Source organism: Carassius carassius, chromosome 39 (assembly GCF_963082965.1).
Source record: "Carassius carassius chromosome 39, fCarCar2.1, whole genome shotgun sequence".
Classification (NCBI taxonomy): domain Eukaryota; kingdom Metazoa; phylum Chordata; class Actinopteri; order Cypriniformes; family Cyprinidae; genus Carassius; species Carassius carassius.
The window spans coordinates 18521241-18536095 of record NC_081793.1 but is presented as its reverse complement, the minus strand read 5'-3'; the positions used below and the strand labels follow the sequence as shown (position 1 = coordinate 18536095).

Here is a 14855-nt window from a genome sequence, read left to right as displayed (position 1 = left end):
TTACACCCCTAGTGCCTACATGCTTAAAAGGACAAATAAAGACAAAAACCACTATTAACATAATATAAAAGTGCTTTATATGATTCGTCCACCTACTGTAATTAAAAAAAAGTCTTCGGAAGCTCTGCTATAGCTTTGCATGTTGAACAGATCAAAAGAACTTCCCCTTGTAGCTCTCAAACTTTATATGTGTGATTTCAATACACGCATATAAAAATGTGCCCTAGTGTAATTGGTTAGAAAACCAAGACACACGACAAGCGATAATGCTTGGCACAACTAACCTTAAATGTAATGACAAGTTCTGATGTACCATATATGAATACATAATGAGATATACGTTAAAAGAGCAGATTAGCGGTGGCTAAGGCTCATAAGGCTAAAGGAAACCATGAACGACAACAACTATGTCGATAACTATAAGGTTTTAATAATCATTCCAGTTCTTTGAAAATATGCTCCTCACCACAGTGGAATCACATATCATTGGAATCACTTTCAGAACAAATTTTAAAGCTGATGAGCTATACAGACATTGTCAGCCAATCAGAATCCATTTAACTTTAAAGAGCTTAAGCATTTAAAGTTTAAGCAGGGCTTGAAAACGGAAAAAAAAATTCAATCGGTTATTAGCCTATTAGGTTTGCCTAATAGGCTAATAATAATAATATAATAATAATAATAAAGTATAGCGTTTGCTTTACTCAAAAAGAAAAATAGAGATCTAACACTTAGTCACAGCCAATAGGCTACAGCATCATCCTCTCTAGATTTTGGCCAAATGTGTAGGCTAAAGTACTTAAAAAAAAAATTTAAAAATTAAAAAAAAAAAATCTATCATCACTTTAAAGACAAAGTATTTTTAAGATATTTAAAAATGTTTGCTGCATTGTTAAAAGAAAAAAAAACATTTAAGATTGCGTTTTGAGCGTTAAAAAAAAATAAATAAAAAGTCGCGGCTCACGTTGCATTTCATTAGCCCTATTACTTCCGAAATAATAAAGGCTAAAATGCCTGTAGTCTAAAGCAAAATGTTTAACAACATTATAAAAACAGTTATTAGTTTAGGCTATAAAAACGTCAATCCAAAAACAAATTAATCTAAGGTGAAGCTGATGCCTACCTCTCTCTTTCGGCACGAATCCAAATGTTTATGCGTCCGAAAGTTGGACTCAAAATTCCATTCTAAGAATTATTTTGAGGTTAATAAAGCAAATGAAAACTGTTCAGCTTCCAGGAAATTTGAGAAGCTCCGCTAGGCTAATTTAGTTCAGCTCACTCCACAACAAAATAATTTCAATTAACAGTATTTAGAAAAGAACAAGAATTAAAAATATAAGAAGCTATAGCAATATTATAGACAAACTAAAACTAATTAATTTAGGCTAAAACTAAACTGAAACCAGCGGGTCTCTCTTTCGACACAAAATCAAATGTTTCCATATTCATGATGTATTTGAACGACAAAAGATTATACAAAATAGCCTACTGTTTATTATAGCCTAATGTTTGTAAACATTTTGTGTCTGCATTATGTCTATTTCTGAATGAAATAATTTTTTTTCTCTCTAAAAAACGTATAGACTATACAAGTTCTCTCTCTCTCTCTCTCTCTCTCTCTCTCTCTCTCTATATATATATATATATATATATATATATATATATACGTGTAGCGTATTTTAACCATGCAGCAAACCTTTTTAAATATTTTGATAATTTACTGAAAATAAATAAATGACGAAATTGGCACATGTACCAACGCAGAGAAAAAAAGGCCCTTTTTGCGCTGCGTCATCAGGCCCAATTTGGTCTTAATCCGGCCCAGAAGGCGGTTCATTGTCTTTGAGACTTTCCTATGATGAGTTCACAGCTGAGCAGACATTTCACTCGCTGGTTTCAGCGTCACATTTGCATATGCTGTACTGCTGGAATTCGTGATTGGTTGACAGTAAATTTCAAATATTAAATGGAACGATAAAATAACATTATTAACCGGTTATCGACTATTTCAAATTTTCGATTCTGTTCGGAACTATAAAATTTTATTGGTTTCGGTTTCTGGTTCTGTTCCTGTCAAAATTTCGTTTGTTTCCGTTTTCGTTCCTTGAAACGGTTCGGAGCCCTGAGTTTAAGACAACATAACTGCAGCATACACTTATGATAAAAAAATTTTTATTGTGTGTTGGTGTGGACGCTAATGTTATGATGAGTTTTCAAAAGTTTTCAAAAGTTGGCTTTTTCATGCAAATGAACAGCCAAAATGCATAAAATGCATTAAAAAGTTTCTGGTTTTCAGTTGAAAACTAAAATTACGCCTTAGGTTATACAAAGATATCATAAAGCTTCACAATACTTTGGAAACAGCTCATGGGTGGAACAGAGAAGTTTATGGTGATTTTATCCTAACTGTAGCTCAATAGCCCCAACTCATTATTTAGTTGTAAGGGTATAAGGGTATGTGGTGACAGGCATTCTATGATTTCTAGAGAATTTGTGCATGAGGCATATTTGACTTACAGATACAAAGCTACAAATAAAGTTTTCTTTTTGCCCTCAATGCATCATGCCTCTCATAAGCAATAAACTACAAGTGTCATTATTTGAATTACTCCAAGGCAAATGGGATTCCCCAGCAAAACAGCTGACAAAAAGAACAACATATGCTCACTTTACCTGAAAAGAATGCTAAGAAAACCAAGCCAGAACAGATAATATTGTACTATACAGGAGTTATGTAGTTCAAACCATCCATAAGAACAAACCATCCATCATCCACACAAACACACTTACAGGGAGCAATAAAAAGGGAGCGAAAAATAAAGATACAGAAAAACACAGTCAGCTCTCCTCTTAAACATTATACTACTAATTTTCTGCCCCTGAAACCATTTATCTACACCCTAAACTCGACTAAAGCTTGCATAATAACCCACATGTGCACCCTAAAGCTGGAATTTGGTACTTAAAGATTAGTTCATCTACAATTTGGCATAATTTACTCACATTTCTCACACACTCACATTTATTTTTCTTTTGTGACCCTTGAAAAATTTTTTAAAGACATGTAATGAAAGCCAATGGGGACCAAAACAGCAAATTCACTAAACTGACTAGGCCTATTATTACTGTATATGAAAACACCCAGACATTTTTCCAAATATATTCTTTTGTGTTTTACAGAAGAAAGTCATGTATTGAGAATGATATGTAGTGACAGAAAATAAAACATAAAAAAATGAGGAATGCCTGCAGAGGGAAAAAAGAAGAGAGGAAAGCACTAAAGAAATAAATGATAATGTGTTGTGTGGGCAGAAGAGAAGGGGCACAGAGAGAAAGAGAGAGACAGCAGGCATGCACCACGGCTTTATTGTATTTCCCTGAATTCCATTATTCCACCAAAGGCGTTCTTCTAGAGCTCTTGCCGAGGGCTAACCTGAGTCACGTCAGCTGTGGAGGCCAGGCGTGTCTCCCAGACAGTGATGGGAGCTGATAGTATGTCTTTGTAAATTTCCTGATTGACCAGGTTTGCAATCTTATTTCTGGCAAAGCACACTAATTTCCATATGGCAAGAGGGAGAGTGATTTTTGATAGAGCAGTTGGAGAAGATAATCTCTGTAAATTATCAGATCTTAGAGATGAAACGTCCCAGGCCATTTATTTCAGATGAGAAGCAGGGAGGGGAATGCTCCAAAACTGGGGTTTAGCTGCACTGCGGGTTTCAATTACTAAGTTTACCGAATAAAAATCAAACTAAGAAATTGATCTGCTCCCATTAAATCCCAATGAAATCTTGGCATTATTATTGGAAATAAAGCAATCTCACCCAGGCATGAAGAAGAGTAAAAGATGATGGTTCCAGGAAACACAGCAAGAAAGTGTCTCTAAACCACAAAGTATATGTACCATGGTTTTTCCTATACCCATTCCTTTCATATAAATAACTTTCATGCTGCATTCCTTATAATCTCCATACTACTCAAAACGAAACTATTGTACATTACTAAAGTATATACAGTAAATGTAGTTTTATTATTCTCACATTATTTTATATAGTAGTTGTAGTATATATATATATATGTATAAGAATGTTATATATTACTGTTCAAAAGTTTGGGGACGATATGATTTTTTTGTTAATGTTTCTAAGACTTATGTTCACAAAGGCTGCATTTATTTGATTAAAAAATACAGTAAAAAACACAGAAATACTGTAAAATATTATCACAATTAAAAATAACTGTTTTCTGTTCTAATATACTTTAAAATGTAATTTATTCCTGTGATGGAAAACATTTATTTTCATTGTGTGTGTGTGTGTGTGTGTGTGTGTGTGTTTTATACATATATTCTACTAAATAATAAGCACTATTCAATTATTCATCTAGGTATTTTGTCAAGAGTATGTCAATACTGATTTCAAAATCAAGTCTGGAGGCAAGCCACTGTACAATTGTTGTATGATTTATGTGATAGTCTGCCTTTAAATAAAATATTATAATCACATCTCACTCACACTCTGTACAGTGAACCTGACCTATCACAATGTAAAGATCACAGATTAGTATCATCCATTACAGCAACCATTAATAACTCGGAAATAAGAGGTGATTCACCTCATGTCACAATCAGTCACATAGTATTCTAAAGTTCCTGATTATAATGGCTGTGTGGATGAGTGGCTTTGAAGTCGTGTTTTAGGCACTTCATTTAATATGGTTTAATCCGCTCTAGGGCCAGGCCATTTCAGGCTCATTTGTTTTTATATAGTCCTCCAAACGCTTATGACACCCCCATAGCATTAGAGGCATCACATAGAGATGAACAGAGGTTGAAAGTGTTATATAACTTCAAAAGAGCCAGAAAAAAAAGAAAGAAACAGGTTTTGGGAATTAAAATGGTCTTCACTTCATGACAGTATATGGAGCAGAGAATACATCTGACAAAACAAATGTTTAAAAAAGATCTATCCATCCATCTATATATAGGCAAAGTTCAAGTTTCAGGGCCCTTTACATTACAACAGATTTAAGTGACACATGATCCTTCTGAAATCATTCTAATCTGCTGATTTGGTACTGAAGAAACCTTTCGATATTCTAAACATTATTATTAGTAATATACGTAGGTGTACAGTTTAAAGAATGTTTGAGAAACAACATTTATTGAAATATGTATACATTATATGTTTACACAGTACAGTACATATCCTCTGCCAATGCCCCCAATTGTTATTTTTATATAAAATAATATCTCCTCTATGGAGGACAAAAGTGAATTGTTGCTGGGTCCCAGAATGATTAAATACATCCATAACAGAAAAGAGAGGATGGCTCTTTGAAATCCTTAGGGCAAAACACTCATCTGTTAAACAAAGCAAAAGGAATTTAGCAGATTGAAATCAAAGTCCCTGAGCAATGTTCCCAAGTCAATGATAAACCAGAGCAGTGTCTTTCCTGCGATAATCTGCTTTGAATTACAGGCGAGGATCTCTTTGTTGCCTATCACCACATGTGGTTTTGGGCATTCCAGTGTCTTTTGGAAGTCATTCAACACAACATGCTTCAGGATATCTAGAGAAACCCAGTGCTCGACGAGAGATGATGATAAATGCCTCAAAGTAACCCCATTTTTGAGTTGTAAAAGTTGTTGGATTTAATTTGAAAACTAAATAAATTTCAAGTCTGGTCCAGTTATATTTTAATTTGTTAACCATCTGTTCTTTAATCTAAAGTACATCGGGTTACAAAAGGTGGTGTATTCTAAGAATGAGACTTACCTCCAGTATCTTGCATCGCTCAGAGTCACAGTGGCTGTCCTCACAAGGTTGAAACATCCCCAGAGTAACGCAGTTCAGCAGGATTACCAACATGCTAGCCCTCTCGAACCATGTGGGAAGCAGAAGTTAAGGAATAGTACATAGAAAATACATGCAGTCACAGACAAATAGAAAAAGGTTTTCTTCAGAATATAAATGAATGGCATTATTGCAACCTATGCAAATGATGAAAATTACTTTGAAACCATTTTCACTCATTTCACAAATACTTATAAAAGGAACACACTGAGATATACGTAACATTTTGAAGCAGAAGGTCTGATAGACTATTTTCTTTTCTTCACTATTGTACATTCTAAAATCTTTATTTACAACTTTTTTACAGTTTATATACTACATCCAAGCTATCGGCAGACATTTGTTATCCTGCCGTTGCTAAAGTGAGTAATATAGAGTTTAAAAAAAAGCAGAAGTAATGCAAATTTATGTAACTGTGTCGTGTAAATAATGCCCTTCTATCCCACTGTTATAATCTGTTTTGGAAAAGAAAGCAAGAAGAAACTGTAATAAATTATCACATTATTGTTAGCGATCACATAATTTAGTTATTACAGCTTTAACAGATATCATTTCAAAGGCCAAAATCACTTTCTCTGTCATGAAAACGAGGTCAGGTCCACCTAAACGTTTTACAGGCCCAACGGTGCTTTATGTTCGTCATTATTATTCTTGATTTTCTTGTGGGGAATAAATGACCCAGAGTTCCTTCATCTTTTTAGCTCACCTCTAGTAATTGATCATGGGTTGGGAAAATTTGTCCCTGGTCCCTCAGATGTCATGTACCTATTCAGGGGTCGAGCTCGCACATTTACATCTAAATTAAACACAAGAATGCTAATGCCTATACAGGGTGCCGTCTGAGCAAAGTGGCTACAGACAGAAACCAGCTCATTTTTCACAATTACTGCCAGCGGAGGGCCCAAGGAGACACAATTAAAGCCACCAAAACTAAATAAGAAGATGCACCATCAAACAGGAAAGTTTCCTGCCTGGAGAAACTCTGATTATGGTCAACAATAAAACTATATATTGTCCGATGACATCATAACTTAAGGAAATTACGCAACACTTTAGACTTTAAGTGAAAAATGTTAAGTGGATTTACAGTTGGATTCAGGCTTTTAATGTGATCACACTTTTCACAACGCCATCATGAATTAACCAGCATTTAGTGCTGCATGTGCACAGATATATGAGAAGCCATAAACCTCAATAATGTACATTCTGTGTTTACTGATTTCTGGTGTAAAGCCTGAATGAACTATAGTATTTTATAGTTCTTGACCATAATGATCATCTCTAGTTGCATAAAGGGCCTCGGGCTATAATGTATTCTGCATAAATAATGAAACCGACAGAATGTGTCTTCTTCCTTCAAAAAGACAGAAGACAAATAACAAGCTGCTAACTTCTCTCAGGATGCATTCATCTATATACACTGAACCAGGGGCACAGAGTCAGTGGAACTGACAGTCGTGAACTATGTAAGGAAAATCACCCAAAAACTGTGTGCATATATATATATATATATATATATATATATATATATATGTATATATATATATATATATATTAAAAAAAGAATGATACACAACATAGGTTTTAATAGTAAATTGCAATTACAATTCCTTTCAAAGGTTTGCCATTCCCCAAATAAATTATACTTCAAAATATTACTCTTTTTACTCTATTTTTGATCAAGTACATGAAGCCTTGATAAACATAAGATAATTATTTAAAAAAATATTAAAGATCCCAAACTTTTGAACAGTAGTGTACTGAAGGTACCACTAAAATTCTCAACTTAACCCATTAATGCACAGTTTTTTTTTTAATTCTAGAGATTTATGAAAATCTAATTATTGATATTATTATTCATACTGTGCAGTATTGCACTTCTGCTATCCAGTATTTTGCATAATGTTTGAATTTGCATAATGTCTGACCACTGGCAATGAATCTAATACACTAATACACCCTGCTATAGTTTCAAGTGTTTTATTTCACTACACAATCTTTCTTCTGGTATAATAAAATAATTTCAAATATATTACTGCATGTTCATTTATTTACTTGGTAAACAGTGGCTCTGGTCATGCTGTCGGGGTTTATTCTGCAATAATAACTGGCTGGCTGCTTCTTCCTCTATATAGAAACTCCCATAGAAACCTATGCAAAGATTGAGATAATAAAGTTGCCAGGTGCATTTTAGAGAAAACAACCAACCCTCCACGACACATTATCCAGCAAGTTGTCAGAAGCGCTTCCTAAAGTTGTCTACTTATATGCCAGTTTTATTGCAACCAAAACAATATTTGCAAATAAAAAATCAGTTGTAGAGCCTTCGGCAACTTATAAATGGCCGCAGGATTAAAAGGTTTAATGAATGCAGGCAGCAAGTCACAGACATTGAAAATGTTTCCCTTGCCAGCAAGCAGTAACAAAAGACGAAACAGGGAGAGTCCTGATGACAGTAATAACCAGACAAACCCCTATAAACAATAAATGAGAAAACTGGAACATGTGCTTATAAATTGTTTCATAAAGTGTGGCTTTAATTTGAAAAAACAAAGCAGTGAACTCACACAACAGGCAGAATCTGAAGTGAGCTCACCATGAGCAGACAAGCGTTTTCTCTCACATGGACCCCCTTCACCATTGCTGGAGGAGTGTAGGTGGGTTTCACTCACAGGCAACAGTGAGATCAAAACCTCATCAACTCTTTATGTCGTGTTTATGTGGAGCCCAATTCCCACATGAGGCTCCCTTCATGCTCTGAAAAGCCTCACTTTCACTCTTCTGACAGGCTGGAAAAAGAAAGTAACAAGGCATAAAAGTATGGTGTGTGTATGTTTGTGTGAGCGATTCTGCAGCTTTTCCAGGCTGATTTTGCAGACTAATGCTAGCGAACACACCTGAAAGAGTGACCGAGGTGGGCTGAATAAGCAACACGCTCAGATTTGTCAAACTCCAGTGCTTGGGTATAAACTTATCTTATGCTAAGTAATGAATAAATGAGGTGGCGTCACAAATTCAGGATGCAGAACTATTGGGACATTCTGTTGCAAGGATATGCAATTGTAATAAACCCAACTAAATAGTAAAGCCTTTAAAGCATTTCCTATAGAAATCCACTGAGTATCCATTTTAGTACTAGTCTGATCAGACTAACAGTATATTTAATGCACACAGTATTTTCACATGTGAGTTCCAGACCATCTGTTCATTAATTTACAATCTTTCTAACAGTTCACATTTCTATCATTCTAGTCTAAATATGTGCATGCAGCCACTTGTTTAGTAGCCCTTTCTCCAGGGTCTCAGGAGCCCATATGGATGACAGCCATGCCTGGCTAAAAGCCGTATTTCATCCATCCTATGTTTAATTCAAGGCTCTTGGCATTAGCTATGTTTCATGCCAGGCTCTTACATTCTCCAGTGTCACATGTCCTAACATAGCTCCTCTGCTGGGACGCTTTACGTCTGCTGGTTCCACTGTGCTAAAATGTTCATCCTGCTCCAATTCAAGAACCATTCCATGCTATTATGTCATTGTATGCTTATTAGCAAAGGGCCTTTGTAGAACAAAAATAAAAAGGAAAAAAAGGAAATGGTGTCTAAAAGGATTTATAAATACATGTATGAAACAAACAAATAAACAGACAGCTAAATAAGAAAATAAGTTGGACAATTAAGTCTCACAGTAATCATATGGAAAAGGGATCGAAGACTTAAATGCTAATAATAAAATAAACGTGAAATACAAAAAAAAATGCTCTTAAGAGCAAGAAAAGTTTAAATTAAAAACATTTGCATAAATAAATGTCATCTTAGGAATTCACCATAATTGCTATGAAATTAAAATGCTAAGAATTATACAATAAAAAAGTTATTAAATAAATACATGTATTAAATAAAAAAATCTTAAATGTATAATAATATATACATCACATATGTGCAAGATGTTTCTGGTCAAAGCATCCATAAAAGACTCAATGCATAAAGCAATGATATTAATTATGAAAAAAAAAAAATAAATCCTGATAGACAGAATCGACCATCTAACTAGGATCTCCAGATCTATATTGGCAGAGATGAATATGACACAGTACAGGCTTGACTTTCATTCAATATTTCAGAGTCATGAAGCTCATATCTGACACATCCTCATTCCTCAAACTAGCCCATCTGTCAAACGTCTGCGATGTAAAAGACTAAAAATGTGACAAAAAGGCAGAAATGTGATTTTAAGAACTTGGGAAAGAGTCTATGGGGAATGTATGCCACACAAGCTCCTTTCTCAAGTACACTTAAAGTTTAACTGCAAAGTTAGCTACAGTCCTCTAGGGTGAACAGCGGAGAGTTTGAGGTAAAACTCACACTGACCTCTCTTAAAGGGACAGTTCGCCAAAAACACATACTCAGTTGTTTAAAAAAAAAATCGAGTTTGAAAGGTACTGGCTAACAATCATTATTTGAACACAAATAAGACATTTTGAAGAATGCTGGTAACCAAACAGTTGACAGTAGCCACTGACTTCCATAGGATTTCTTTCCATAATATGTAAGTCAATGGCTACCGTCGACTGTTTGGGTCCCAACATTCTTCAAAGTATCTTCTTTTGTGCTCAACAGAAGAAAGAAGCTCATAGGGATTTGGATCAACTTTAGGGTAAGTGAATGATGACAGTTTTCATTTGGTGGTGAACTGTCCCTTTAACAATGAGAGTCTTGTCTAGCGCACCATTGTTTTCCTAAATGTTAACAATGAGTCCTGCATGACCTCCCAGATAAAAACACAACATAAATAATTTTTAAAAAGAATAATAAAAAAAAACATTGAATTTCTACATCAGCATAGCATTACGAAACAAAACAATAGAAGAGAGATGTATCAAAGGTTAGTGGGCAGATGGAGATTTTTTTTCTGGTGCCTTTAACAGCTCTGCATAAATACATGATGACCTCTGCAGGTGGCAGAGGTATCTCAAATTTTACATACAATATGTAAAGCAAAGATCATAATTTAATTTTGCTTTGCTCTGAGACACTAGATTCCACACACTTAAAGGTACAGGTTGTAGGACCTCCCAATAGAGGGCGCACTACCAAAACAATAACAATTGCATGGTTTGATGACACTAAGGAGGAGCGTGGAATGATTTGTTGTCTTCTACCCAACCGCTGACGGCCATCAATCAGATGGAAACATAAATAATGGATTTAATGCGAGTTCGACGATTTGCACAAGTAGATTACATACAAAGTCAATGCAAAGATGCGATCAGACGATGGTCAGACGCGTCCTCGCACGGGTCTAGAGACGCGGTGCCCCCGTTTGGTGTATATGCCCCATAATACTAATCTTGTTGATCATTATAATAGCATACGTTTTCTATAAAAATACGAATCAAAACAACTCACCTGTCGAGTAAAACACAAGCGAAATCGACATCTCTTTCTAGTTGAAGTTTGTTGCTAAGCTACTTCCGCATTTGTCAGTAAAGGCGGTAACAAAGGGTAACTTACGTCATTGACAGGCGACTGCACTGCCCCGTGTCACTGTTTAGAATGGGAATTTTCTCATGATTTACAAGTAGTTGAAAACATTAGAGATATTGTTTGTAATCAGCTGGACAAAATATATAACACTAGCCTAGTGGTTTTTGGATATTTTACTGCAAATATCTTACAAATTGTACCTTTAAGTGTTTAATCTAGTGAAAAATAGAGACATAAACATTTGTGCATGTTTTTTTTTTTTTTTTTTTTTTTATGTACAGATGCTTCAGGGGTCATGTCCCAAAAGCATTTGCCAGGTTCAGCTGTCCATCTAAAAGGAAAGGAGAGTTTGAGAGAAAAAAAAAAGAAAAACCCTCAGAAGAAATTTAAAGGCCAGATGGCTATAAAAGTATTTCGATTTCCTCAGCTTCTTCTCTTTTGAGTCAACTTTTTGGAATGGGCAGTTCTGTTACAAGATCAGAAGTCTCAGTGGATCAGTGAGGAAGGAATCTTGTGATGGAACACTGACAAAACTGAGGGACGTCTTACTGAAGAAGTGCTAAAAGAGCCTCTCTCTGCTCCACACCAGGGAGCTGCTTAAACTATACAAGTTTGTGAGGAAATGTTGCTTGTCTGTTAAGTGTAAAAATTCAAATTTCTCTAAAAATAAAGAGCAAACTTCCGAGATGAGGAAAAGCTAGGTACAAAATTAGAAACTCGCTGTGGGACACAAACACAACACGCCTTTCGAACCAAAACACATGGATAAACATGCATCGCTGAAGAGGTGAAACGGTCAAGATCTGAAAATGGTTACTGGATTTGTTAACCTGCTGTGCTGATATTCAAGTGTTAGCTTGCAGCACAAGCTTGAGGCACAAAAAAAGAATTAGGGCTAGACAATTTGGATGCTTTTTAGACTTTTAAAGATAATGAATAGATATTCGGATATGTATGTTTTTGTTCTGAAAAGTGTTTTTTTTTTTTTTCAATCACTGAAACCATAATTTCAATCAAACCGCCATGGTCTGCAATTAAAAAATTCTCAATCAGAATAGGGTAAATTTCAGAAACATTCCAGAAATTTTGGAAACTTTACAGGATTTTATTTATTTTATTTTTTTAATATTCCAGAAAATTCTGGAAATTTACCAGATATTTTCCACCCCTTTGCATTCCTTATTCAGCATAATCACGATACACTGTGTCACAGTTTTTCACTAAATGAACACAAGAAAAAAATATTAGTTGTAATATTTGTATTAAAATTTACCAACAAAAAATATATATACTAAGGCAGTTTGTTGACTCTAAAGCCCCTAATTTTCCACAAGTTTTGAAAAATACTTTTTACTTTTTTATCTAGTTATTTTACTTCTATCTGATCAAATGTATTACAGCTTGACATAAAAAAAATTAATAACAATTTCATTATAAATTTAATTTAAATGACTTTTCCAAGTCTAGACAATCACACTTTTAAAATTCAACTTAATTGCAAATCAATTACAATTACAATTAGACAATTAGACATTTAAGCCCTTGGGAACCACTGTACTAAAGCATTTTAATGCACGAAAAACATTCACTGAACTGAACATACAGTAAAACAAATAAATCAATAAATGGTTAAATGACTGACTAAAAGTTTGAACCATTTCATGAAAGTGATCATTTTTTCTTTTTCCTAAATTAAAATCAGAGATGTAACAATTAAAACAAAAATCTGTCTAAATGCTCTAATACTTGGAAACTGTAAGATTCAAGAAATTTAAAGACCAAATAAAACACACATTAAAACACTGCCATGTGTTGCTTAATTTTATATTGCCAGTAAAATCATTGTGATTCTTCTATATATTACCCAGCCTTACTAGTAGCCCAGGAAGAAACAACATTTTAAAAAAAAAAGGCATGCCAGTTTCAAAATCACTTTGATATGTCTTTACAGGGCAATCATTACACCCAAATACATGAATTCACCATCACCAGTGAGCCAGGCAAAACTAAGAATCAAAGAGGCGTGACATGAAGAAATAGGGAATAAATGGAATGTGCCAAATATTTCACACATACAGAGGCTGTACACGCAGAAAGCAAAGCATGTTGTGCCAAGAGACAACGATTTTCTGCCGCGGAGCATTAGCTTGTTCATCCGCTCAATTAAGGCCCTGTTCGTATTGCACGACACCTTAATGTGTCTCTGTCTTTTCTCCATCTGCCTCAGACTCTTCAGAGCGTTGAGTCCACTTAGTCCAACAAAGATGAATGAGACACTAGAGCCACCATTATACTACCCTCCAGTCAGTACAGATGTTCCTATAATCTGAACAACAGTGTTCACTTGAAATCCTATAGCGAATATCTTCAAAGCCCTTATTCACCCTTTAAAGAATTAAAGCCTTACAGAAACATATGCAGAGAGTATGGACATTTACAGAGGGAATATTCCATACTGCAATTTTTAAAGAGTAATGCAAACCTTATTGTTATAATCTAAACATTTGGATTACTTAAACTTAATAAGTATTGATAATTAATTATGTAATGATCAATGATGGTAAAATGTAATCAAGTGTAATCCCGGTTATTGATTTTATTAACGCATTAAAAAATATAACAATAAAAAATGTATAATTTTTTTCCTGACAAAAAACCTGGCCGATAGTAGTGTTATAAATCATGTTAATAATGCCCGTAATATCAAATCAGCAGTAATCATACATTCATTCATTTTCCCATCATTTAGAATGCAAAATATGAACATACACATCTATACACTCGCGTGGTGAGCAGTCTATCAAATTATTAACAGATCAGCCCTGCTGCCACTCAGTTTCAGCACATTTTCGCTGATGCATGCTGCCCCCTGTGACGGCTGTGAGCCATGCTTTGACATCTGACAGCGGTGTTTTAATTGTTCAAAATAACATGAAAGTGCTTCCCAGGAAGATGTGCACAGGAGTGCAAAGGCCTGATTTAGCTTTGGGAAGTAGAGTTTCCATAGTCAGATTAGCTGTTTTGATGTAGCAGGAAAGACCAGAGTTCATCCTTGTAGAGAGATTGGCAAAAACTCATCATCTGAACACGTTACTCTACTGTCAATTACTTCTGTTTGAAAAGTGTTTTGGGAAGTTTAATAGTACATCACAACACTGTATGCATGTCTTTATCATTATTTAAAAATCAATCATGACACTATTACCAATGCCTAGAGATTTGACTAGCAAAATGTGATGATAATCACAACAATAAAAGTTTTGAGATTCTGCATTGAGATGCAGTTTTGAGTGTTAATATTATTTTTATCGTTATTATTATTGTTATTATTATTGCTACATATTTTTCTATTGATTTTAGCAACAACACTTTTTTTATAAAATAGATCAGGGTAAGGATAAGGCTATTTATCCGTGTCCAAAAACCTAATTAATTGTTACTATTTTATTAGTAGTATTATTAATGAGAATTTGCTGCTAAAATTTATATTTCCTATTTTTACTTCCTTAGGGCAAG

General features: G+C 34.5%; 1 protein-coding gene across 11 annotated transcripts in view; it reads right to left on the bottom strand.

Annotated features, from left to right (window-relative positions):
- LOC132121547 (voltage-dependent T-type calcium channel subunit alpha-1G-like) overlaps positions 1–5884 on the bottom strand; it is a 130545-nt gene extending 124661 nt beyond the window's left edge. For all 11 annotated transcript variants that reach the window (XM_059531050.1, XM_059531049.1, XM_059531054.1 and 8 more), the window contains exon 1: positions 5778–5884. In XM_059531050.1, coding sequence (XP_059387033.1) covers positions 5778–5870 — 93 coding nt within the window. In that variant the 5' untranslated portion in view covers positions 5871–5884. The remainder of the gene's footprint in view (positions 1–5777) is intronic.
- Between the last annotated feature and the right edge of the window lie 8971 nt (positions 5885–14855).